The sequence below is a fragment of the Stegodyphus dumicola genome, chromosome 9, assembly GCF_044657685.1.
Source record: "Stegodyphus dumicola isolate Sdum_Otavi_A_Nest chromosome 9, ASM4465768v1".
In the NCBI taxonomy this organism is placed as follows: domain Eukaryota; kingdom Metazoa; phylum Arthropoda; class Arachnida; order Araneae; family Eresidae; genus Stegodyphus; species Stegodyphus dumicola.
In genome coordinates this window covers 57,381,983-57,409,382 of record NC_140776.1, presented here as the reverse complement: position 1 = coordinate 57,409,382, position 27,400 = coordinate 57,381,983, and the positions used below count along the sequence as shown (strand labels likewise).

Genomic DNA, 27,400 nt, shown 5'->3' with positions numbered 1-27,400 from the left:
CTTTTTATAAAATGACATGCCATTTCCCCCCCCTTCATATTACGATTCTACGACCTAAATTATGCCAAACTGCCAAGTCCTGTAAAAATCACATGAGTAATTTTTAAAAAATTAGCTCTCAAAATTTTAGCTCCTAAATGTTAATTGAATCTGATATATATTTAATAATATAAGCAGTTTTCAGGGAGATGGGACAATGTGGAAGATGATGAACATGCTGAGCGCCCAGCATGTTTATCATGATTGAATGGGTTCCCAGTGGTCATACTATTAATCAGCACTACTACATTGAAGTACTAAAAAGGCTTCATGAAAAAATTAGGAAACAAAAATCTGATGTGTACATCACATGACTTCCTTGTATGGAATAATAAATTATACACATTTTTCCTTGCATTTTATTTACACTTATTAGATTGAATTAAATCTACTTTACCGATAGCGCATAAAACCACAATAAAATAAATGTACTCTTTAAAATTCACTATATTTATTTGTTTTATGGTGCTAGGCCCACTTAACAGCATTACATTTCGTTCATATTATAACTGAGAATGCACAAAATTTATATTATTTGAAGAATTATCTAATTGTTGCTACATGTTCTATTCAAATACTATAATAAATCTAGAACTATGTATAAAAGAAATTAAGCAAAAATAAATTTAAAAAAAAGAAAGAAACAGTTTTTCACAGATGATTCAGTATTTCTCATTTAATTAATTCAGTTCTCACTTCGCGACAAGGCAAAAATACATAACCAAAATATCTATATTAAAAATTTTGAAGTAAATCTTAAACACTTATTTTCTAGAAAAATTCCAGAAAGGATTAAGCATGATTTAATTCGCAATAATAAATGAAGGCGTTATCTTTGTTGTTGTGAAGCTTAGTCTCTCTAGATTGGCAACAAATATACTATTCTGCTGTTTCAAATGTAAACAAATATGTCCGCCATGTTATTTAAAAATTAGGCTTAACTGCACTTAAACAGCTTTTAAATTGTTGATAATTCTACAAATATTGCTTGCGGATTTTCTAAAGGCACAAAAACCTTAACTGGAAGATAAGAACAACATAATTCAATAATTTTTAAAGCAAAAATGCACATTTTACAAATATATAAGAGTAAAGAAACCTGAGATCACTGAGCTGGGTAACAGAGTGGATATATATATATATATATATATATATATATATATAATAATTTATTTCCTAAACAGTATTGATTAATTGATTATATTATCTCCTAAGTTTAATTAAAGTAGAATTATTTTTAAAGTGTGCATCCATACTGGTAAGTTATATTTTGAAAGATGTTTTGAAGTAATTTGAAAGCAAAATGTTAATAATGTTTTAACGGGGACTGGAGTTAAATCATCACGAAGAATAATATTTCAATTGTAAAAGGAAAAATTAAAACATGTAATCATTGTCATTGATCGGAAATTAGTTGACTTTTCAAGGGTAACAAACCAACTCCCGTTCAATGAACAATAATTGATAAAAATACGTAAATACGAAAGTGTTTCGTCTTTACTCGAGTTATAAGTTAAAGCCAAACCGGCAATTCTAGTCAGTCCAAATATTTCCGCGAATAGTAGGAATTATGAACTAATGCTGATACTCAAAGAACTTATTCTCATGAAGCATTTTAGTCAATTCAATTTGGAGTAAAAATCAATTACTGTAGAGAAATCCTGTAAAACTCGAGTAACCGTCCCCGACACTTTCATCGTTACGCATTTGAGTACTATATTAATTGTAGTAATTAAACATTGGAAATTGTCATTATGAAATCGAATTCAAAGTAAGTTGAAATAAACATAGAAGATTATAAAAAAGATAAATAATGCAAACTTTGTAAAAACAAATCAAAGAAAATATAAAAATAATATAAATAAGATCAGTGAATGTACATGAAGATATAAAGGCCAGAAAGGTATTAAGTAACTTACATTCTTTCTATTGGGGGAGTTGGCAAAGTGTTCTCTTTGTGTCTGACTCAGAAGTGTAGGGTGTCCGAAAATTCTTAGCGGCAGTAGGGGCTTTGAATAATATCAGTCGGTAAGACTTGGGTGAAGTAATTTATGGTAGTGGGTGGGATTTGGAATTCTTGAGGGATGTATTTTATGGAGTTCTTATCTGAGAGAGACTGTCTGTTAAGATTTTTTTGAAAATACTAGTGAATGGAAATTAATTAATTTCTGGCTAATTGTCGTATTGCAATGATTAAGAATTTAAGAAAGGAAAAAGGCATTTTCGCTGTCCAAGAGCTAATAGACAGTCTAAAGGCAGGAAATAGGCCCATTTTTTTAGTAACCGTATATGTCTGAAGACAATTAGCTTTTTACAATATATACAATTGAGTAATTACACTATATAGAAATCTTTCAACTGACAGTCATCCAACTTATACCGCCTTCTCAGGTTTAGGAATAAATTATCATATCCCTATCAGTTAAATACTCACTCTAAATCATTTAACTGATAGGGATATGATAATTTATTCCTAAACCTGAGAAGGCGGTATAAGTTGGATGACTGTCAGTTGAAAGATTTCTATATAGTGTAATTACTCAATTGTATATATTGTAAAAAGCTAATTGTCTTCAGATATATACTGTTACTAAAAAAATGGGCCTATTTCCTGCCTTTAGACTGTCTATTAGCTCTTGGACAGCGAAAATGCCTTTTCCCTTTCTTAAATTCTTAATCATTGCAACACGACAATTAGCCAGAAATTAATTAATTTCCATTCACTAGTATATTCAAAAAAATCTTAACAGATGGTCTCTCTCAGATAAGAACTCCACAAAATACATCCCTCAAGAATTCCAAATCCCACCCACTACCATAAATTACTTCACCCAAGTCTTACCGACTGATATTATTCAAAGCCCCTCTTGCCGCTAAGAATTTTCGGACACCCTACACTTCTGAGTCAGACACAAAGAGAACACTTTGCCAACTCCCCCACTAGAAAGAATGTAAGTTACTTAATACCTTTCTGGCCTTTATATCTTCATGTACATTCACTGATCTTATTTATATTACTATTATTTTTATATTATTTTTATATTTTCTTTGATTTGTTTTTACAAAGTTTGCATTATTTATCTTTTTTATAATCTTCTATGTTTATTTCAACTTTACTTTGAATTTGATTTCATAATGACAATTTCCAATGTTTAATTACTACAATTAATATAGTACTCAAATGCGTAACGATGAAAGTGTCGGGGACGGTTACTCGAGTTTTACAGGATTTCTCTACAGTAATTGATTTTTACTCCAAATTGAATTGACTAAAATGCTTCATGAGAATAAGTTCTTTGAGTATCAGCATTAGTTAATAATTCCTACTATTCAGGGAAATATTTGGACTGACTAGAATTGCCAGTTTGGCTTTAACTTATAACTCGAGTAAAGACGAAACACTTTCATATTTACGTATTTTTATCAATTATTGTTCATTGAACGGGAGTTGGTTTGTTACCCTTGAAAAGTCAACTAATTTCCGATCAATGACAATGATTACATGTTTTAATTTTTCCTTTTACAATTGAAATATTATTCTTCGTGATGATTTAACTCCAGTCTCCGTTAAAACATTATTAACATTTTGCTTTCAAATTACTTCAAAACATCTTTCAAAATATAACTTACCAGTATGGATGCACACTTTTAAAATAATTCTACTTTAATTAAACTTAGGAGATAATATAATCAATTAATCAATACTGTTTAGGAAATAAATTATTATTAACTAACTTTGCAGCAATTGCGCAAGTAATAATAACTAGTATTCGCACTAAATGGATTTAAGATCATACAACATTATATATATATATATACGTTTGGTGTGGTCAATTGCAACCAAAATACGAGGTTCACATCTACATGTTATGGCAGTCCTATATGCAAAATTTCAACGTTTTGAGGCTACTCATTTTTGAGTTATGCAAGGTATATATATATATATATGTACTTACAGACACCACGAAAAATTCTCTTCAGAATTCATTTTAAAGCAGTTTTATAATTTTTTTGGAGAAAAGTCTTTTATTCTGTCCTTACGTACATGTCACGCAAAAACATTGTTAAATTGCATTCAATAGTGGTCAAAATAGATATGTTGGTTGAAATATGCTGCCTCAAACTTTTCGCGATTACAATACTTCCTTTAAGGCCACAGCTGTGGAATAATGGATTGTTGTTGCACCAAGACAATGTACCCACTCACACAGCCCTATCTGTCAAACAGTTTCTGACCAGCAAAAACATTACCGTGATGGTGCATCCCTCTTATTAACCTGATTTGGCTCCATGTGACTTTTTTTTATTTCTTAAAGTTAAATCTTACTTAAAGGGAAACCATTTTACCTCAAATGATCTGGTTCAGGCAAAAATGGAAAATCTCCTGAAGGGTCTTCCAAAAACCTCACCCCAGAACTGTTACCAGCAATGGCAGAACCGAATGCAGAAGTGTGTGAACGCCTTAGGGAACTACTTTGAAGGTGATAACGTCATGGGGAACTGATTCTCTAAGTACAATGATTTATTGGACCAGTCTTTTTTTTTTTTTTTTTTTTTTTTTTTTTTTTGTGTGTGTGTGTGTGTGTGTGTGTCACACCTTGTACATTATATTTTATATAGTATTATTCTAACATAGGTATTTTGACACAAAATTGGACTATTTCTAGCAGTATTGGTTATACAGGCTAGAATTAATTTCAGGAGTATCCCAGAGAAAATTCCCTGAAATCTGAAAGTTTTATTAACTAAAAATAAATAGATTTAGAAGGAAGAAGCTGCATTAAATGATGTGAATAACATTAAAATATAGTTACTTAAAGATTAAAAACTGAATTACAATAATCAACGATATTTTGGTGAATATAGTTATATTAAATGGTTAGCCTAGATGACTGATTACCATTTGTTTATTTTACTACAAAATGATAAATAAGGTATTTATTAAAAACAATTGCAATAAAATCCTAGTATACGGTATGACGTTGGCACAATTTTTAAAATTTTCACTAACCCCAAAATGATCCGTTTACTACTCATCATAAATCTCCAGTTTACTGTTCAGCATAATGTCACCAAATCCATTATGTAAGGTAATGTATTTTCTTTTGTTCAACATATACTGCACATGTGGGTCTCTTTGATTCTCAAGGTTACCGGAAACTAAAGTTGCTGGAAACTTGCTTTGCCTTTCTAAAAGACTATCTGAATGGAACTGCAAAAACTGCCTATATGTCAGCAGCACCCGAATGACACTCGTGCTATGTGTAATTCACCAAGAAAGTGATCGTTTCCAACATAGGGACAAAAATCGCTTTTTTGGGGGATTGCCATATGAAATTCCCGGACTTTCCCAGATTTGGACTAAAATATTAAAATTCCCCGACGTTTTCGGTCAATTTTCAAATTTCCTGACTTTTATAAATTTCCCGGTTTTCCAGGTAGTATAGAAACCCTGAATTTGGTAAGAAATGGCAAATACGTTACTATATAAATTGGGGGTTTTCAGGTGGGAAAGTGGTCACCCTTTTATTTACCTGTTACGTACTTAATTTTTAGTTTATGAATATTAAAAAATTACTTTTACTCAAGTTTTGGTATTTATTAACATTTTCTATACTTTTTCTTGTTTAATTTATAAAATGTATTAAAAATAACATAAATTTAAGTAAATGTACATATATTTTTCGAGTTTGGGAAAGCAAAAGGGAAATGTTCATTCAGCAATGGTGAAAGGGATTGCATATGACCAAAAAAGGTTGAGATCCACTGGTATAAGTAATGAAACTTATGTTTTCTATCAGCAAAAACAGTCCTTATATATTTCATATCGTTTGCTATAAAAGTGACACAATACACACGAGGAAGGAAAAAATTGCAAGGCAATCAATTCAGATGTACTGTTTCACAATAGTGGGACGGTTTTTCTCAGTGACACAACAATCTATATTAAACACCTAAAATATAAAGATAACATTACATAAACTTACATCAATCAAAACATTTTTAGCTTCTTTATTTTGTCCAATCAACAGATAGCCAACAGCCATTTCATTTTTTAAATCTATATTCTGTGGAAACTTTGTTACCATATCTGACAGCAGCTTTAATGATTTTCCCATGAAACCTGCACCAAAAAATGAGTATTAAATTAATTTATATAAAAGGAGTTGCTCTTATATAAGGCAAAGAAGAAGAATTGAAATAAAGGCCAAAAAATTAAAAATTACCTCTAAAACGCATTCTGTCAGCAGCTCTTCTTCCAGCTAATAAATACAATTTCTCTGGCACATCTTTGATAGCTATTACTTTTTGATAAACAGCTATAGCATCTTCCAGATACTTATTACTACGCTGGGATTCTGCCAAGCGATCCAGACACTGAGCTCTCATATAATGCAGTCTTGGACTTTTAGAGTACTTTTTCAAAAGTTCTTCACACTTTTTCAAAGCTTTTTCAGGGGACTTCAGGTAGGGAATAACAACAGCAAGTCAAAAAGGCAAGCAATCTATTAAATGTTATGTAGCATAAGTAAAAAAGCATATCCTACTGTATTAGATTCATATGGATCTTAATACTGTTGTGCTTTCTGAAGCAATAATATTCAATATATATTTAGTAACTGATACCGATTACTATGTTAGTATTTAAGTAACTGACACAGATTTTGAAAAGAAAAAAAAAAATATTCAGAAAATTTATTTAATTTTAGTCATATACTTAAATTAAATAAATTTTCAGTTTTTCATTACTTATATAACACTTTAATTACACAATCAGATTCTCACTGATAGACAGATTATATAAGTATTTTGAATTACAAAACTGAATACTAACACTTGTAATGAAAATTGCAATAGTATTTGCATTTTAAATTTTCTTACAAACTAGTTGTAACATAAGTTAAAAAGAAAAATATTGGAATATATTTTCATCAGTTAAGATAATCATATAAATACAATAACTTCATTAATAATTTACATTTTAGGTATATTATGACAAATAATTATTCTAACTCACTAATTACTAAAATCACATTTGAATAATATTTTCAGAAGTAAAGATCTGATGCACAACTCAGTTCTTTAAGTTTTATTAAATATTTTGAATTTGTATGCTAAAATAATTTAATATCCAGATAATTTAACAACTTATTATTTTTATTACCATTATTCTGATCCAAAAACATCCTCCACAAATTTACTCAGAAAGCACAAACTAGTTTCATTTAATCATGCAAGAAAATTAATTTTAATTTAATATCACAGTGAAATGTTAGCCAAATTATATGAGCAAACACACAATAATTACAAAAAGGGAAACAGCATTCAGACATCCTTCAATTCAAGCAAAAATATTACCAGGTAAGACAAAATCACATTTCACTTCCTAAACATTAAATAATCAGTGTTAGTAATCAGAAAATCTTGAGGATCGGTGATGGATTTACAAAACAAAGTTATAGAAAAATAGGTAAAAATATATCTTAAATGAAAATTTATAAAAAGGATAATATTAGCAACTATTCAGGAATAAGAGTAACAGCTAAAAAATTATGAACTAAAATTGTAAGCATAATTTATAAATGTCAAAAAAACACAAAAATAAGTGGTTATATTACCACTAAGTTTTAAATTTATAAAAGATTACATTTTTGATTTAATATTAAAAAATATGCTATTGCTCCTAATGAATTTTACGAGTATTATTAATATATTTTATTTTAAAACATTTTTGCCTATACAATTTTATAATTAAAAAAAAATTATTTATGTATTTACAATAAATTTGCATGCTTAATTTATGTTCTAATTTAAATGAAGATAATCTAAATTTAATAATAAAATTAATGGCTATTAAAATCAGCACTACTTTATCTGCTCATTAAAATAATTTACATAAAGCACAATAATATATAAATCATACATATCTTCCAACAATTTACACATATTATATAAGAAGTACACTGTAATAAAAAAAAACTGCAGTTAATTTTAAAATATTTTAAAAGATGTGAAATGTACCTTTTAAAACATATTTTAAATAATTAAGAACATGTCATCTCTAGATGAAAAATTATACTTCTAACCATAAAGAAAACTATTACTTCTGTAAAAAGGAATGCCAAAAATGAAAATTTGATAATAAAATAAAAAAGAATGCATCTAATAATAGGGAACCTAAATGTTTCTTTTTAAGCAGCTAAATAATTTATAGTCCTTCAATGTGACTACAGTGCTCAATATTTTTAATAATGCTATCATAGATCAGAGGTTAACATTCCAATGATTTGCAAATAGTATTTATTATATTATTCTCTATAACAAAGTAGTAATATAAAACAGATAATAATGGCCTGAATCAATGTTAATGATGAAAATGCATGCATACTAACTAAGAAAACATTCATTTACAGTTGCTAACAAAATCCTGGATTATGTAAAACAAATATTAATATGAACCAATGAAAGACATGTTAAGATTACAATATCTATTAAACACTAAGGACAGTTAAAATTGCCAAAAATCAAATTCATCTTCATTTTCCTCCTCAACATTATTATAATCATCATTGCTGTCATCAGGATAATCCTATTGAAAAGCAAATTGGAAAGAGGAAAAAAAAGAAACACTAAATAAATATGACCAAATTCCAAAAATTGAATGACACTGACCATATATGCAGTAATTTTGGAAAAGACAAATTATTATACACTGCTGGCCACCGTAAATGCAACATCGTGAAGGAAGCATGCAAATAACATGAAATTTACAATATGCATTAGCGGAGGTGAGATACGCAAATCATTAGAATTTCAGCATAGACGCACATCTCGAGTGCCTATGGCGCCACTTCAAAGCGCTATTTAAGGCTTGGAGTTTTCGACGATTTCAAGTTCGGCAATTGCGTTTTCCTTGTGTTTTTTTTTTTTTTTTTCCAAAAAAACGATCAATTATGCCTTGTAGTAAACAGCGATCATCGTTTGATCAAGTATCCGAGTTCGACAGAGGAAGGATAGTAGCCTACCGAGAATGTGGATTATCTTTCACGGAAATCGGTAGTCGTGTTGGACGAAGCAAAACAGCTATATGTGACCGCTGGATGCCTACCGAGAATGTGGATATGTGACCGGTGGATGCAGGAGGGTGCGACAAGCTGACCCACGTGTTCGATTGCATGCACCTCAGTGCACCACTTCACGTGATGACAGGAACGTTGTGCGCATGGCAGTGACAGATCGGTCAGTCACATCACGAACCATAGCACAGCACATTCAGTCTGTAACGCATCATCCAGTATCTGCGCGTACAATTCGACACAGTTTGCAGCAGAGTGATCTATCTGCAAAACGTCCATTGCTTCTTCTACCCTTGTCGCAGAACCACAAACGTCTCCACTGCCGATGGTGCGATGAAAGAAGGATGCGGACGGCAGAATAGAATGAAACTGTCTTTACTGACGAGACACGCTTCTGTCTGCAACACCACAATGGTCGGATTCGAGTCTGGAGACATCGTGGAGAGAGGATGCTGAACCGCTGCATTATGCACCCCCACACTGGTCCTGCACCGCGTATTATGGTATGGGGTGGCATTGGATATCACTCTCGCACTCCTCTAGTACGCATTGCCGGTACTTTAAACAGCCAGTGCTACATCTCCGAGGTGTTGGAGCCAGTTGTCCTTCCTTACCTTCAGGACTTGCCCACAGCCATATTTCAACAGAATGATGCGCAACCACACGTAGCACGCGTTGTCCAAGGGTTTTTCGTCAATCGGCAGATTGAATTGCTTCCCTGGCCGGCTCGCTCTCCAGATCTTTCGCCGATAGAAAACATGTGGTCCATGGTTGCTGAACGATTGACCCAGATTACATCCCAAGCTGCCACACCAGACCAAATTTGGCAATGTGTGGAAGCTACTTGGTCTGCTGTACCCCAAGAACACATTCAGTCTCTCTGAATCAATGCTGAGGCATGTGGCAGCGGTGATCTCCAACAATAGTGGCTACTCTGGCTACTGATTCTGGAAGGAACCATACTTCACAGAAGTCTATAAATTTAATCATTTGATACTTGGTCAACATGTTATCTACTAAATAAATTTTATTGTGATACCTCTTCTCTTTCTTGATGTTGCAATTTGGGTGGCCAGCAGTGTATTTAAAAATTAAACAAGCACATGTGGTCAAAAGTTAAAAATGAGATAAAATACTCTAGGTTGACATGCTGGAACCATGTTTAAACATAAGAAAACTAAAATAAAAGTAGAGAAGCTTTTGCAGACAACCTGTCTGCTTTGTCAACTGAAGCAGGAATACATGGCTTTATACTGCTCATTATCTTTCATTGATTAATGCAGAGTTGCTGTGCGCAGAACACACATCCAAATATATGCAGATGCTGTTCACACATTTTTTAGATGATTTTCATTGCAATTACAGAAATATTTTACCTAAAATTTTTATGTTTTAAATGTTCTGTTTGATAATCCTTATTCTTCATGTGTTCTCTTTACACACCATTAATTTCCAAGACAATAAGGCCTTTTGTAACAACGGAAGAGGTATTTTATCCCATTGCTCTCGAACAGCTTTCCATCAAAAATTTTTATCAAAGAAAACCATTCAGCCAGATCCTTTGGTAAACAAAACTTTAATCATCCTTTAAATTAGAAAAAATGCTTGCAATTTTTATAAATCCACTTTTATAAAGGGCAATATATATCAAGTGTGCATTCTACAAGTAAATTTCATGCCCAAATTCCAAAAGTAGTCAATTCTGATGTTACCATGTTTACCACCAAAATCGAACTTTTCTGTCTCTCCCTTTATTTGAATCTCAACTGATTTTGGTGAAACCTTTGATTGAAAAACTAAGAATTACATCCAATTTTATTATACACATTTACGAAGCTTTTCAAGTCATACATGTTTTACAGTGTTTAGAGCCAATGGACAAACCTATAAACAGTAAACAGGTCTCTTTATGAGCCTATGTTGGCTGAAATCTACATGCAACATGTGGCAAATTTTGTTTTCTTCGTGTCCCCCTCCCGAAAACCTATTTTTCGGAACAAGTACGTAGTTGATATTTTTCATTCTGAAGATGAAGCTTTGTTAGCTTTTATTTCAGAAAATATCTGCAACTTGCAGCTTACAATCAACAGAGATGTTAATTTCTTGATCTTTTAATTTTTTAAGAAATGGCAATGCTCTTCAGGCTACAATCTATCTCAAACCAACTGGCAACCCAGTAATAATTCTGCTCAACTCTTTCTTTTCATCCACATAAAGCAGCTACCTTTTATTTTTACTTAAAATATTCCAATGATTTCTGCTTCCCTCCACAGTTTTACAGAACTGAATATAATACAGAACTGAATATATTAAAAACTGCTGAAAACAACACATATATCTGGCTGATTTCATAAAAGAATTCACCAAGAAAATCATTAAAAAAGCTTCTACAGTTATTTCTCAAAAACTAAAATTGTCACTGATGCAAGATTCAAACAGTAATAAATGTATTAAAGCTTTTCCTTACTACCATTTGCTCCGCTTTTTAAAAGATGTGTTTATAATGTTTAACTACCCCAGCTGCTTCCATTTGGAAATTGTAGAATCAGATAAATCAAATGTTGCCACAATAGATACTTTACATAGATATACTACCCCAATTCACAACAAAGACACAAGCAAAGGAATTCAGTATAAGGGCTGAACATCCAGAAAACTATCAACAAGAGCTGCCAAACATAAAAAAGATAATAATGCCACATTTTTAGTGTAACACTTCACCGAGCATCCACACACAATAACTGAATGGGATGAGGCCAAAATAATTGCCAACATAAAAACACACTCAAAATTAAAGAAGTGCTTGAAATTTTCTTTTCAATATCCCATACATATAGTTGTCCATTGTGAGTACATCAACCCAGTGGAATTCAATAAATGTAATGAAGCCACCCATTCCAGTCTCCAACTTCTGGGTCATCTGCAAAAGCTTCTATTTTCTCTATTCTACTATCTGCAGAAGCTTCTATTTATATTTAAATGTGATTCTAACAAGTCAACCTTGAACATTTTATCTCATTTTTGATAAATGATTAAATCAGTCACTCAAGAAGCTGTGAAGCTGATTTTATAAGCACAGCAAAAAAGCATAAACTAGATTAAATTCAAAATCTCTTCTGGGGGGGAATTAAAAACTATAAAAATCTTTGTTAGTTTTAAAGACCATTTACTACTACACTCGTGTGCAAAATTAAGAAAATTTGTACATTATGCTAAATTTCTGAAAAATTAACCCTCTGGCTGATCATCCCGCGATTTCCACGGGCAAATGTAGCAAAATTTGCTCATGCTACGATTTCCGTGGGCATATGTTTTTCTTCCTTTATTGAGGAGCGCATCCCATTTTTCCCCCGTTTAACAATTGAAAGAAATTACATACAGTATTAGGCATTTAGTTTACGTTTCGGCAAACAAATATTGTTAGTTGTCTACTAAATTGCGGCATTTGAAGGCATATGGTATTTTCACTCAAACTTCACTTTTTGACGCTTTTTTCTTACAGAAATGGCTGCTAGAAAATGTTCAGCAATTATCTTGATTATTTAATTTAATTATGGAATTAATTATTAGATTTATTGATTATTAATTAGATTTATTGAATCTGGTACAAAGACTGTGAAGTTGGACTTTGCTTTGAACCCTGTTTTGAACTCTATCATACTAATAGAATGAACTCTATGATAATGAACATATGATCATAATGAACTCTACCATACATACTAAACTGCATTTCTAAGGTATTTTTCCGTCAGCGCTTTATATTTTCTTAAATTTTATACATTATACTTTTTTATATTATGCAATAAATAGAAATTAACTGTAATTCAACTGAAATTTAAAAAAAAAATAAAATTAATAATTATTAGAAATAATAAAGTTTTTTTTCCCCCCTCTTTTTGGTAATAACATCTGAAATTGGTTTTTCTGAAATTTTTTTTATCATGAGAAACTTAGTTTCTCATGATAAAAATCTATATAAAAAATATTTTCTAGAAAGAAAAAGTGCATTTTTCAATTATTTAATATATATAAATTTAAAATATGAAAAAAAAAATTGGAAGCAATTTCGGTCCACAAATTGAGCCATCAGAGGGTTTAACAGATACATTTTAATGAAATTTAGATGAATATACATTTATAACAGAGAAAGAGATGTAACATTCAAAAATAATTTTATGCATGCATGATTATTAGTAAAACTGAGTCTAATATGGAATACAGTCCCTCTCACAGCCAGACTTGCATAGCATGACAACATATTAGACAGGAGGCAACTAAGAAGTCCCTGTGGCAGTCGATCCCACATCTGCAGCAATGTAATAAATATGGAGTAAACAACCCTCTCACTGCCAGATAGGTTGCGCATGATGACAGCATACTACACAGACAATTGATGACTCTCTATAGCAGTCGATCTCACACTGGCAGCAATGGAGTTGTCAGCTCCAGAATGATTTCTGGAGAGGGATGGCGAGATGAAATTGCCCTCCCAAGAGTGTCCCAGACAAGCTTTATAGGGTTAAGATAAGAATATCTAGCTGGCCAATACATAAAGCAAATATCTTCACTTTCCAGATAATCCTCAGCTACCTGAACCCTATGTGGATAAGCATTGTTGTCCGTTAACATCAACCCAGGACCAACTGCATCCCTTAAAAGTTGAACATAGGGCTCTAAGATCTCTCTATAGCAGACATAAAACTTTTGTCAAACACATGCAGGGCTGTGTGGCCATAAAACATAATGCCTATCCAAACCATTGCAGAGCCACCACTGCAATGATACTTTTCCCTGATGAGTGAGGGATGGTATCATAATCTAGGCTCTCTTCAGGACACCTACTCTATGGTCAGAGTTGACTGCAGTTTGTGGACCACCAGATGTCGCTGCTAGTGAAAGACAGATCTGCCATACACTGCATATTCTGTGAGTATGGAAGTTGAAAAAAGCATGGGAATAAAGATTACTGCGTCGTCAATCTGGCTTGTGCAGTTGACGTTCCAAGCAGATGATGACTTTGTATGTGTTTTCATCGCTAATTTTTTGGCATTTAAATGAAGAACATGGTCGTAGGTCAGCGGCAAATTTCTAGAAAACATGATGATACTTTTGCTCTTCCAGAACATGTTTTCATACCGTATTTTAGACAGCCAAAATTTATAGTTATTTTAATTTGCGATAAACTAAGAGAGTATTTGGAGCCACATTCAGAAAACATGAATGCAATTTTTGCTGAAAGAAAGGTTATTTATACTTTTCCTGAAATTACACATATTGAAATTATACAGTTTAAAAATATAGAAGATAATAAATATTTATCTAGCACATAATCCATCTTCAGTTAATAATAAAATAAACATTTGAGAAGAGTCTTTGATTTATATACAGCAAGAATTAAGTTTATTTTAAAATATAACAGTAAAATACCTTACGAAAAATACTGTGAACACAATAAAAAAAAATGTCTTTCATTATTACGTGAAATTCACACTACTGTAATATAAAAATGAAAAAAAAAAAAAAAGATACTTTTTTTTTAGCAGTAGTAGTAGCACACCTACTACTACCACTACTAGTGTGATACTTTTATAATTTTATTTTTAGCCCAAAGGGCCTTAGCCAAGAAGAGTTATTACTTTCGTTTTGGCATTTTGAGGCGTTTCACTTTTCAAATTGTTGCCACCAAATATTATCGCCCTGTATTAAAGAAATTAAATAATGAAAAAACTGCATAAATGTATGTATGTTTCTTGCATTGTGATAAAACAACAATACCTAGAGCCATAAAATTTTGAATAATGTAATCCTCCATCCGAATATACGCATATGGAAGTCCAAATTTGTTTTATTACCTATTTTATATGTTGTAAAGCCTTTATGAGTTTTTTAATTAAGAAACTCAACAATTTCAAAGCAAGCAATGGCAACACTGTACAGGAAAAAAAATTTCTCATAATCAATTTTTCATAAATAATTTTCATAGAAAGAGAAAATAAAAGAAAGGAAGAGACAAGAAAGAAACATTTTCTTTCTAATTTCATTAAAGAAATATTTTTCTAATATTAACTGTAAAATAAATTGCATGAAAACACAGTTTTAATGTGAGCATGGGGGAAAAAACTTAGTTTGTTATTAGATTGCAATACAAATTAATCATTGTAGACAAGTTGTAGTTAATCACTGCAGGCATTGTAATCAAGTTGTAGGTAATGGTATCTCACATCTCTCTTTTTTTCTCAGTCCTAAATTCCTGTGTTAACTCTCCCTTTAAAAAAAAATGCGATTTTTTTCCACATAACACAGCATCATATTCTGCTGTGTTTTGGTCATAATAGTGTTTTATGCTATTTTTTCGAACTTCAAATGTGGCGTGTGAGTTAGTAAAATGATGAGAAAATATTCCTAGAACTTTAACCTGCACATGTTATAAATTTCGTCACTCATCTGTACTGTGATTGGTCTAAAGCTTCTTGAAGCCTTGTCCCTTCTCAATAAAGGCAAATGGACCCACCCACCCATCAACTGAGGATCACAGAACAGTTTTCTCTGTTAGGTTGAAGGCGGCTTGACGGTACCCTTTTTTTTAGTCAGTATTGTTCACTCAAATAGCAGATGGACCAGTGATTGTAGAATAGGCATCCAAATACAGGTATACTAAGAATCAATGGTTAGGCTGAATCTCAACTCATCTGTAGGAAGAGCATGATGCTCCACTGAAGTCTGATCAAAGATGTATGTTGTCTGCACCATGCTAAATGCACTCTCTTGTGTACTGAAGTGAGTGGGACACAAACAGAAGTTTTTCTGGCAGCTTTATTTCATGAAGCCTTCAAGCAACTGCAGATTGTTAAGCTTGGGTTTCAGACATCAAGTACAGCTCACGTGAGAGCTTTGAAGCTGTAGCAGACCTGTGTTACTGAGCTGAAATTGCAAATAATGATTCTCATTCTTCATTGTGAATCTTGGTCAATCCTGTCACTGAAGGCTGACAGCAATGTTTCTTCACTGTTACTGAAAATGTTTTTTTCTTTTTACCGCTTCACTACTGAATGAATGATTTTGTTAAATAATTTACTGAAAATTATAACCTTTTGTTAAAATTGACAAGGTAATTTCATTGAAAATGACCCAATGAATCGATGAAATGGCCAGTAACATAAAATTAAACATATCGCACCAAAATTTGAAGCATTTTCTGCTCTTGATGACAGCACAGACACCACTGATACCATTCAACTGGCTATATTTATCCAAAGTGTTGATGCCAACTTCTACCATTTAGAAGAATTGATTGCTCTCCAACCACTGAATGGTATAACCAAGGGATAAAGCCATTTCCCTTAAAGTAAAAAATGCTTTTATTAAATTTGAGCAAAGCTAAGTAGAATATCTACCAACATGGCTTCATCAAAGATTGGATCAAACATAGGAGTTCATAGGAATAAAATCAGAGATATCATGTGATAACGGAAATGGATATTAAAGATTTGACTGCACTATACACCAATAAAATTTGTGCGCAAAATCAACCAAAATTGCACATGTGATGAGCACGATAATTTCCTACATAAATTTCATTAAGGGTGCTAAACCACAATCTATGAATCAATATTTACAAAGAAATGTCTTTGTTTCTCATCAACAGAAAACTCCACAGTCCCATTATGATTCATTACAAGGAAAAAAATTCAGTGAATGCAACAAAAGTAAACAGCATTTGCCGTCAAGTTTAAAGCAGAAATCGGCACTCATCTGCTCTGCATATGTGCATATCTGAGTTGCCACTTACATATATTTTGGCAACATCACAGAGTGCCTATTTTGCAAACATTGCATGCCGCCTCAGAAATACTTTTCAGGGATTGCGTATAGTCAGAAAGATCCAATCATGCATGAAATAAACCCCCTTTAAATTATTTTTTAAATGCTTATCTGCACTATTCAATGAGTGATATGTATTACGAGATGTCTTTATCACTTAGTATTCACTTAGTCTCAGGGAAGGCAATTTGCTTTTACTCATCAGGCATCCATCTGGGCTGATATTGCATTAATTTAACCTTTATTTATTTTTCTATTTTAAGATCCAATAAATGATTAAATGCAAACACTCGATCTTTTATCATTGAAATTTCACTTTAATAAGTAAAGATCTGATACACAAAAACAACCAAAAAGGAAAACAGTTACATAATCAGTAACAATAAAAACTACATGAATACAAAAATTCATGAGACAGCACAAGCAAGTTCTAATAGCTCACTCTAAGCACAAGCAGGTTCTAACAGTTCATGCTTGCTGGTTACATTTTATGCAAGATTAAAAAAAACAATGGTTTATCCTATAACATTTCTACTTTTTAACAGTGAATTTCATCTCCTTTTCTCTGGCTAAAATTTAATATAGTTTACTTTCAGTTAATCAGATGTGCAGATACTTACCTGTCAATTAGTGTGTGATGTCTAATGTAAGGATAAAAAGAAAAACATGCATGGGAAATAATGCTTTTTTTTTTTCATGAAATGTTTAATAACTACTTCAAAATACTCTTGAATAGTATCGATAACAACTCAAATAAGAACCCCCAAAAAAAAGTGTCACATTTAACCAAATACAGTCAAAAGTCGTTAATCCGGACTCGTCGGGACTTCGGCAATTCCGGATTATCGATTTTTCTGGATTATAGATCATCAGTTTAAATCTGGTAAAATGGCATGCAGAAATTATAAAATTAAAAATATGAAACCATAATTTACGAAATAAAGAACAATTATGATCTAAAGGGTATCAAAATTTACAAAAAAAAAGCTTAATATTTATTTGTTTACTATATTAAACATTTCTTTCAATATAAGTTGTTTAAGTTGCTTTGTTTTTTATGTGATAATACATTCTCTTTAATTCTATAAACAGACATAATTTCTTGTTCAGTTACAAAGTTCCGCTGTTCAAGTCCTATAATTGCTCTGTCGAGAATACCGACTAATTTGTCAATCGAAATTTTTTCGTTTTCAATAACCTCTGTTACTTTCTTCGCTATCGGACGCGAATTATAATGACGAGGCATTTGATTTAAATCATATCAAAGACAGAGTACATCAAGATGAAATACTACACTGAGTAAGCAATTATAAGCCAAATAAAATAAAAACATCTGCCCTTAAGATAAGGATAGTGCTGACAGATCAACTTCCAATTCATTGCATGCGGCCACTGGGTTAAAGATAAACAAAGTTTAGATAAACAAACGTTAAAGTTTAGATAAACAAAGGATATGCCTTTATCCATTTTTTGCAGCAATTCCACTTTTTGTTTAATGGACTCCGAAAGATACTTTCGCTTTGTATATCCTTTACATATTAGTAAATATACGAGGGCTATCCAGAAAGTAGATTACGTTTTGGAATAAAAAAATAAACAAAGTATAGGAAACAAATTTTATTATATACAGATGAAAGCCACACTCAAATACTACTTTTCTACATAGTCACCATACAAATTAAGGCATTTATCGTAGCGATGTACGAGCTTGGAAATTCCTTCGTCGAAAAATTCGGACGCCTGCGCCTTCAACCACTTCGTTACCTCTTCTTGCAGCTGTGCGTCGTCATCAAAACGCTGCATAGCCAGCCACTTCTTCATTGCTGGGAAATTTGTGGAAAACTCAAAGAAAGTTCCGTTATTGTGAAATTTCGATTTTCACGGACTTTAGCATTGACTTTTTCGAGAAGTTCGGCGGTCACTATGCTGGGTCTCCCACTTCGATCTTCGTCGTGAACATTGGTTCGGCCATTTTGAAATCTTATGACCCACTGACGCACTCCACCTTCAGTGATAATGTTGTCCCCATACACTTCACGAAGCTGCCGATAGATTTCTATCGGTTTACAGTTTTTTGCAGTCAGAAACCTTATTACTGAGCGCACCTCGCAGCTCGCGGGATTTTCAATTAACGCAGACATTTCAAACCGTCACAGTATCTGAACGGAGCACAGCACGAACCTCTCACTAGCACGGCTAGATGCAGACTGAGCTGCGCAACGCTCTGACCCCAAGATGGCCGCGCTAGCCCCGCCCCTAGCGGACACAGACGGAAACGTAATCTACTTCCTGGATGGCCCTCGTATATCGGAAATTCTATTTGACATAATCGAAAGTTCAAGCTTACTTTTATAAAATTGCTCTAACAGTCTGCAAAACATAATAATCCGGATCCAATTCGAAGATTAAGGAACAACGCAATCTGCAACATTAACTGAAATAGATAATTAGATAATTTTAGCTTAGCTTATCCCGTCCGTTATACATTAAACGCGCATTCGTAAACGTATTTTGCGCATGCGTACACGCAAATTCGTAGCGGTAAAGGTCTTACGCGCATGCATCAACGCAACACATGCGCAGAACATTTGTAGCTTTGAGGTCCGGATTATAGATCATTCCTGATTATGGGTGTCCGAATTAACGACTTTTGACTGTAGATGTTTTTAATAGCTGAAAAAGCAAACTACTAAAAAATTACACTTCTCCCACTTTTATAATAAATTTCAGAACTTTTTTTTTAATTATTTGAAATTGTATTTTTTTTTTATTTCCCTTTGTAAATGAATCCTCTGATAATACTTGAGATACTTTCTGATCTTGAGTTCCATTTCCATTATTTCTCTCAGCCTTTTTCCTTCGACCTCATTATCTCCCCATTCATTTACAGCTAATTTTTTGCTTGGATTTCGATTCTGTTGTATTTAACTATTTTTTATTCTGTTTCATTTTCATTTATATATAAATAAAATGAAACAAAATTGCAATTTCATTTTTGTTTGAAAAACTGTATACACGGGTTTAAAACTAAATTATAAAACAATTTTATATTAGAATATATTTGGAGCAAAGAAACCATTTAAAATTTCTTTCTTAAGAGAATAGGAAGTACAATGTTGTAAAGGTGTTGCAGATAAATCCTCTTCCACAAGATAATATTACAGAATACTTTTGCAAAGTGATATGCAAGGAATACATACAGACTACTTTCGAAAAGAATAACACAAACTGTAAATTAAAAGGAATTCTAAAGAGGGGAAATATAAAAACACATTTAATAGTGATTGATTTATATAATGCTTGCAGAAGCAAACAGAATATAGACAATTTAAATATGTACACCTCAAAATGCATGAATTCATTCAAATAATAGAAAAAGCAAGAAATTTATCACATTTTGATTTCTAGCAGCAATTTCTTTAATAAATCCTGAATGTGTACACATTCCTCTTAAAAAAGTTAATCTTTTGAAAAGAAGGAGGAAAAAAGAGAGGAAATTTAAGAACATCAACACTTACTTTCTCCAAAATCTGATTCACTTCATCCAGTTGTTCCCTTATTTCAAAATCTGCATCATTTGTGATGTCAGCCATTTCATACACTGATTCAACATAATCTTCACTAACAGGGTTTAAATCATCGATAATTTCTTCTTCAGTTGTTAACTGTACATCATCCTCATATGTAGATCCTGTGGTTGGAGAAAGAGGTTCTTCAGTACCCGTAAACTGGTCAGAAAAAGAGTCACTTTCTTCGTTCACCATAGAGCTCTCAGGAGACACAGTAGGTTCTGGAAAATTCATTTGCTCAAAAAGAATCTCTCGCTCTTGTTCATAATCAAGATCCTGTGATACTGCTTCAGGTGGAGCTTCAATAAATGTGTCTATTGTGCTTTCTATAAAATTGTCAAAAATGGAATTTTTAAGCACTTATTTGCAGCTTGCAAAAATATATATGTAGTAAAAAGTATACATATATATGTAGTTTTAAACAAAAGGTTATAAAGTACAGGTTCGATTTTTCAGAACAAGAAGAAAGAAAAATTAGCAGTACTTTAACCAGGATTCAAACTCTGGATCTTCCATATGCTAGACAGGTTTGATATCAGTTATACCACAACAGCATGTAATGAAATGAAAGTATAATGTCATATATTACTATGAAATACAATCAGTTTAAAATTTATAATATTTGACAACAGATATACATCCAAATCTATTCTAGATTAACCTTTATACTCACAGAACAGCAATTTCTCAAAAACTATTCTGTTATGAAATTCAGCTATATTCTACTAAGACTCAGAAGCATTTCATGTTAGATATGACACTATTAATTGCAACAATACATGTTTAATAACTGGATGCACAATAATAAATGGCAATTAATGTGCTTGTGACTATCATATTAGCAAGAGATCAAAACCTGCAAACCTAGGAACATATCAAAACATAAACAGTTTGAACTTTATATTTTAGACAACCATCTCTATATAAAAGCACTGAATTTTTAATGCATTCAAGACTTGCAAAAGGAGAATGAAACACTCTCCCAGGTCTAAACCCTCCAAAAGTGTATGTACACACGGGACATGACAATTTTCTCCATTAAGTTTAATTTCATTTAAAATCCTTATTGCAATTAAATATGCAGAAGTTTACAGCTTATTAGCATTGATAGTATTGGTATATACTGTAATAAAACTTTTGTGATGCTTTAAAAAAATGTTAATTTTAAAGAAAATGGTTTTATTTTAATAATACTGTTGGGTGGGAAAAAATGGGCACTTCAAAATTTGAATAAATTACTAGTAAAACTACATGATATTTATCATAAATATAACAAAATGAATGAACTACTCACATTTTTAAAGTTTTATTAGCATCTAGCACTAACTCATGCTTATTTAGCAGTTTTTGTTTAGCAAATTCAAATATTGGTCTATCTCATTTTTTTCTCTATCAGTGTACATAAATGACAAAAATTTTATAAACCTGCATATAAGCATTCAAAATATAGATAAAATATTTTAAAAATGAGTACAAGAAAATTTAAGATAAATGTAAGAAAATTACTAAATAATATGTAAAAATTTTGAAGCCTGATGATACATTTCAAAACACTATTCGGACATTGTTCTACATTGCAACTTTTGCATTCATTATAGGTTTGATCTTTTTCTTTTAAGTTTTTTTTTTTTTTCTTTCATTTTTCATATTACATTGTCTTCCTGTCTCTTTACCATTAGCATCTACGTATAAATTTGGAAAATGACTTAAAACTAAGCTAATTTTAAATGATTGGTGACTTGTAATGCAGTTTGTTCTTTTGTAGGCTTAGTTTCCTTGTACCTTTGGATTATTTGCTGAAAATTTGTTCAAAATTCCATAGATGATTTCCTGATTTCCCCCCTTTCTGTTTACAAAATAGCATATTTGAATTTATTTATTTTTTTTAATTATTATTAAATCACATCATTTTCAAATTTCATGCTGCATTACTCGCTCACGGAAGCATTTCAGTATTTCCTTTTTAACATTTTAAACTTGTTTGTTATGATGACAGATAATAGAAAGGCAGTGGCCTTAAAGTTGATCACTTTGACCTCGACATTGGCAATTCTGAACACTAAAGACAAAAAAACACCCAAAGAGATTTTTATTTACTTATTTAATTATGACAAAGAACTCTAGCCATATCTGCCTAAAGGGAGGGCTTTTAAATAAATCATACAAAGAGATTAGTGATAGTTATTAAGATGTTTGTGTACATATTATGTAACTCAGAATTAAGAAAGAATTATGTAATTAATTTTAATACTGTAAATCTTTAGTATCAGTGTTCCATATTAATTTATACATTATTTACTTTAAGAATAGAATAATGTCCTTTAACAGATAAACAGAACTCTGGTTATAGCAATCAATTACATCAGCTATGGCCAAATTTTGCATATATGTAGTTCAATTTAAAATGTATGATGGATCTATATAAGTCTGCTTATCAGCCATGACATTATGTGTATAACTAGTACTTTCTGACATCTGCACTCCCATGGAAAATCGTCAGCTCACTGGCGAATTTGTGTACTGGCAAAAACATTTCCTTGGCTAACTTTACAGCTCATAAATACTGTTTTGTCCATAAATAATTATTAAGAAAGTATAAAAAAAGAATTTTTATGACAAAAATATTTATACGGTTGGTATTTACATCCTCACAGTCATTCATAAGTGATGTTTATACCATGTACATCATACGTATGATAAAATTATGTATCATCCCAAAAACGAAAAGTGTATACGCTTTAGTGTCTATGCTCCTCAATTATTTTTCAACTGCGTACTTCCATATAAACAGAATAATGTCCAAATAACTGATGAATACAACTGCTGTCAATTACATGAATTATAAGTGACTTCAAACAAACTTTCTAGCAATTTTTATTTTTAAGTTCATACATATAAATACATATCTAATAAGACATTTATTTATATATGCATAGAAAGATATAATATGGTATGTATGATGCATATGATATATATTTAGAAGTTGTTGATATATATTTACTAGTATTAATGTAATGAATAAGCTATATATTAATGAATGTATATGCAAATGCTTTTCATCATGCATAACAATAAATCCATAAATTTTGAAATGTATCAGTATGTAGCATTTACAATAAAAATATAGTTTCTCATGTATTTATAATCTAAAATGTATTTCACTGATACCCTAAAACAGTAGCATATAAATATAATGAGTATTCTCATCATTACATAAGCAATATTTTCCTTTTTTATACACCTCTGATGCTCTTTACAGTATGCTGCAAATCATGCATTAAGCAATTTAAAAGATAAGTAATTAGCAGAAAAGTAAAGTTGCACACATATAAACATATTTTAAAAAATTATTCACCTTAAATTTAATAAAAAAGAATTATGTTATATAACAATAATATTTCTACATGGTACACTATGAATCAGTACAATATATAACAAAACTGGTAAGCTTTTGGCATCAAATAAAATTGTAAACAAATCATTGAAAATATAAGAAGGCACTGTCCACTCAGAAATTTCCATGATTATAAATTTAATCAACATATAAACATTTTTAAATGGCTTAGACAGTTCTATTATAAAAACACAGTGCACAAATATGGTTGTTTTCGTATTTTCTTCAATGAATTTGGCTTCTATTTCAGTTGCGCATGACCTCAAACTATAGCCACTGCCATATATGGAAATTTCCAATGACTTTTCAGAAGAAAAACATTCATCTGATTGGTTGACATCTACAGAGAACATTGCTGCAAGTGAAATATTTTTGGCAAAGTTCAAAAATATCTCTTCCAGTGCAGCTGGTTTTTCTCCAAACTCTCCCATTTAAACCAATATCGCCAGTGATAACTCCCTAAGAAACTCCACGGATCAAAACTTTATCATTTAGAATCATAGAATTTCTTTGGTAACAAAAAATTATACCTTTTAGGACATTTTGAAAGACAAAGATTTTTAGCCTTCTGAATTATTATCAAGCAAGAAATAAATGGCACTCAAAATACAGCTTCACAGATAGGCTTCACAGATAGGAATTATATACACCTTAGTTTTTTACTTACTTTAATAAAGGTGCCATAAGTGGTACTTTATAATTCACTTTGTTTTGAATTTTGCTTCTTTTAATTTCTTTTTATAACTAAACAAATGCCATAAAAACTTGAGAAAGTGAGCTTTATTCCTAAAGTAAAGCAAATTTTAAAGTGTTCTGGGAAGATATCGATATCTTGCAACATTTCCTTATAGACTTGGTTGACACCTTTTATTTTTCTATGATCTCTTCTTTTTTTGGAAAATTCTGGTACGAGTTTAACTTAATATTACATGTATGGATTTGCATATAGAAGCGTCATGGTACATGGAGCTATGATAGTATGTGGATGCATTATGTTAATAAATTTTTCACATGTTTATGGTAGATACAATATCGAATGATGTGGAAATGAAGTCTTTGAGCTTCATTCCTCAGTAAGAATTTCGATACGTATATGCATGTGTGTGTACATATATTTCCACATTCTTATGTATACATTCAAATTCATTTCTGTACAATTGAAGGCAAAGCTGTAAGATTTCATTTCCACCTCACATAATAGTCACTGTATCTTCCATAGACAACTGAAAAGCACATTCATTTAACAAGAAGCATCTACATACCACGACATACTACTTGGAGATTCAAATTTACTTCTATACAGCCTAAAAGTCTAAAACAAAGCTCTAAAACTTCATTTGCATACTGCTTGACAGTTATTGTGTTCACTAATCATTGGCTTTTCATGCACATTGAATGCCTTTCATCCATGTAGAATATTGATTTAACATGACGATTTCACATACCAGCACATTTATGCTAGTACAATGATAGCATTACCTCTTGATATAAAAATATTGAGAATCAGTGTTTAAGTTGAATATAAATCTGTTATTAAACATTATACAATCTCATTTTGCTAATTCTCACTTGTGCTCTTTGCACCACTTCAGAAATACTTTCTTCTGATTCATGATTAAATGAATCTGAATCATGACATCCATGGACATTAAAGGTCTTTATGTTAAAGTACATGGTTTGTTTCCCAAGATAGTGCCTGGGAGTTAACAGCCTGTTGCAATGCATCATTACAAACTTACCACAGATCTTTCCAAGGAACTGTTACTTTTTTAATGCCTCTGCCAATTCCTTAAACAACTGCTTCAATATATTTAAATTGTCCAGAAAAACAAAGCTCTTAACAACAAAATTCTTAGCTTAGAAAGATTTAAAACATTCAGACATTTTATAACTTAAGTATCTGACCACCAAACCTTAATGGCCAACACTTCATAATGAAGATAATTCTGAATAATATGTAAAAGCAATGGAAACGGTTTTAATTGCTTTGCATTAAAATCAAACAAAAAAAGTCACAAAGCTTGCAAAATAATGTTTAAAAAATAACACCAATGTTTACACAACTCGTACAATATAATTAGAATGTTTGCAAAAGCCAAATGGAAAATTATTATTGGCTACGAAACTCAGTAATTTTCCTTAAAAAATATTATATATGTATTTTTTATATTCTTTTAGATATCGTAAATTTGTGAATTAAGATAATTTTAAACATGAACTGTGATAAGCACATTGCATCAAAACTTGAAAGATGCTAATAAACATTTAAAAGCATTGCAGGAGAAGCACTTTTCACTTAAGGATATTAAACATTCTCAAAACAAAGATTTAGAAACTACTAAAAGGAAGTTATTTGGTGGAAATACAAAAAACTGAGAAAATGAGTGTCACTGTTTTCAAATAATCACATTTTAAATTAGAAATGCTTTTTCTTACCATTTTAAAGAGTAGCCATAGGAGTTTGCATTTCATAAATAACAATTATTATATGCACAATTATTATATGTACACTGGTTATCATAAATTAAGGAAAAATCACAAAAATCACGATTACTGAAAAAGTTACATGTAGAATTTTATGAAACTTACCCACAATATATACCACACATAGTAAGGTATCAAATAACATAAAAATAAATTACCAGACAATTATGGTAGTATAGAAATTAGCACATGTATAAAATGAACAAATCAAAGATGTCAGTTTACTATAGGAAAAGTACCTTCAATAGGAAATAGGGTCGCCTCTAGAGGCAATACAGCACATACAGTGATGCGTGATGCTTTCAGTTATGCGGTCTATCAGTTCTGTAGGAAGCGAGAGCCATTGCTCTTGCAAAGCTGTTGCAAGCGCGGCAAGGGTCTGAGGGGGCAGACTGAGAGCAGCTAGGCATCTCTCTAAATCATCCCAAATGTGCTCAATAAGATTCAAGTCCGAGGATCGAGCTGGCCACTCCATGCGCATAATTGTTTCCTGTTGAAGAATATCATCTACGATGCGAGCCCTATGTGGTCTTGAGTTATAGTCCTGTAACAGGAAAGCATCACCTATTGCCTCGGCACATGGGCGCACATAAGCATCAAGGATGTCATCTCTATAAACCGGAGCATTCACGGTTTCCATTAGAAAGACATGGAGGTCTGTGTATCCACCCAAAAAGATGCCACCCCAAATACAGACACTGCCTCTTACGTATGCATCTCTTTAACGGATGTTTGACAGATGATAACAGGTTCCAGGTTCTCTCCATATCAAATAACGCCTACTATCGCTTTCTAGACTAAACCTGGACTCATCCATAAAGAGCACAGCCCTCCACTGATCAAGCGTCCAGTGAATATGTTGTCGTGCCTACTGCAAATGGTCCCTCTTATGGCGTGACGTGAGCGGCGCGCAAATGGCTGGTCCTCTGGCATACAGACCACCTTCGTGAAGCCTTCTATGCACAATTGACGTTGACATCAACATTCCGGTGGCTGCAGCAAGGGAGGATCTAAGA

At 31.8% G+C, this 27,400-nt stretch overlaps 1 protein-coding gene across 2 annotated transcripts in view; it reads right to left on the bottom strand.

Annotated features, from left to right (window-relative positions):
• Positions 1-27,400, bottom strand: part of LOC118194893 (aspartyl/asparaginyl beta-hydroxylase-like) — a 99,379-nt gene that overhangs the window by 40,268 nt on the left and 31,711 nt on the right. For both annotated transcript variants that reach the window (XM_085823479.1, XM_085823480.1), the window contains exons 6-8: positions 20,456-20,832; positions 6,267-6,501; positions 6,027-6,163 (exon numbers count right to left, since the gene is read on the bottom strand). In XM_085823479.1, the coding sequence (XP_085679605.1) occupies positions 6,027-6,163; positions 6,267-6,501; positions 20,456-20,832 (749 nt within the window). The remainder of the gene's footprint in view (positions 1-6,026; positions 6,164-6,266; positions 6,502-20,455; positions 20,833-27,400) is intronic.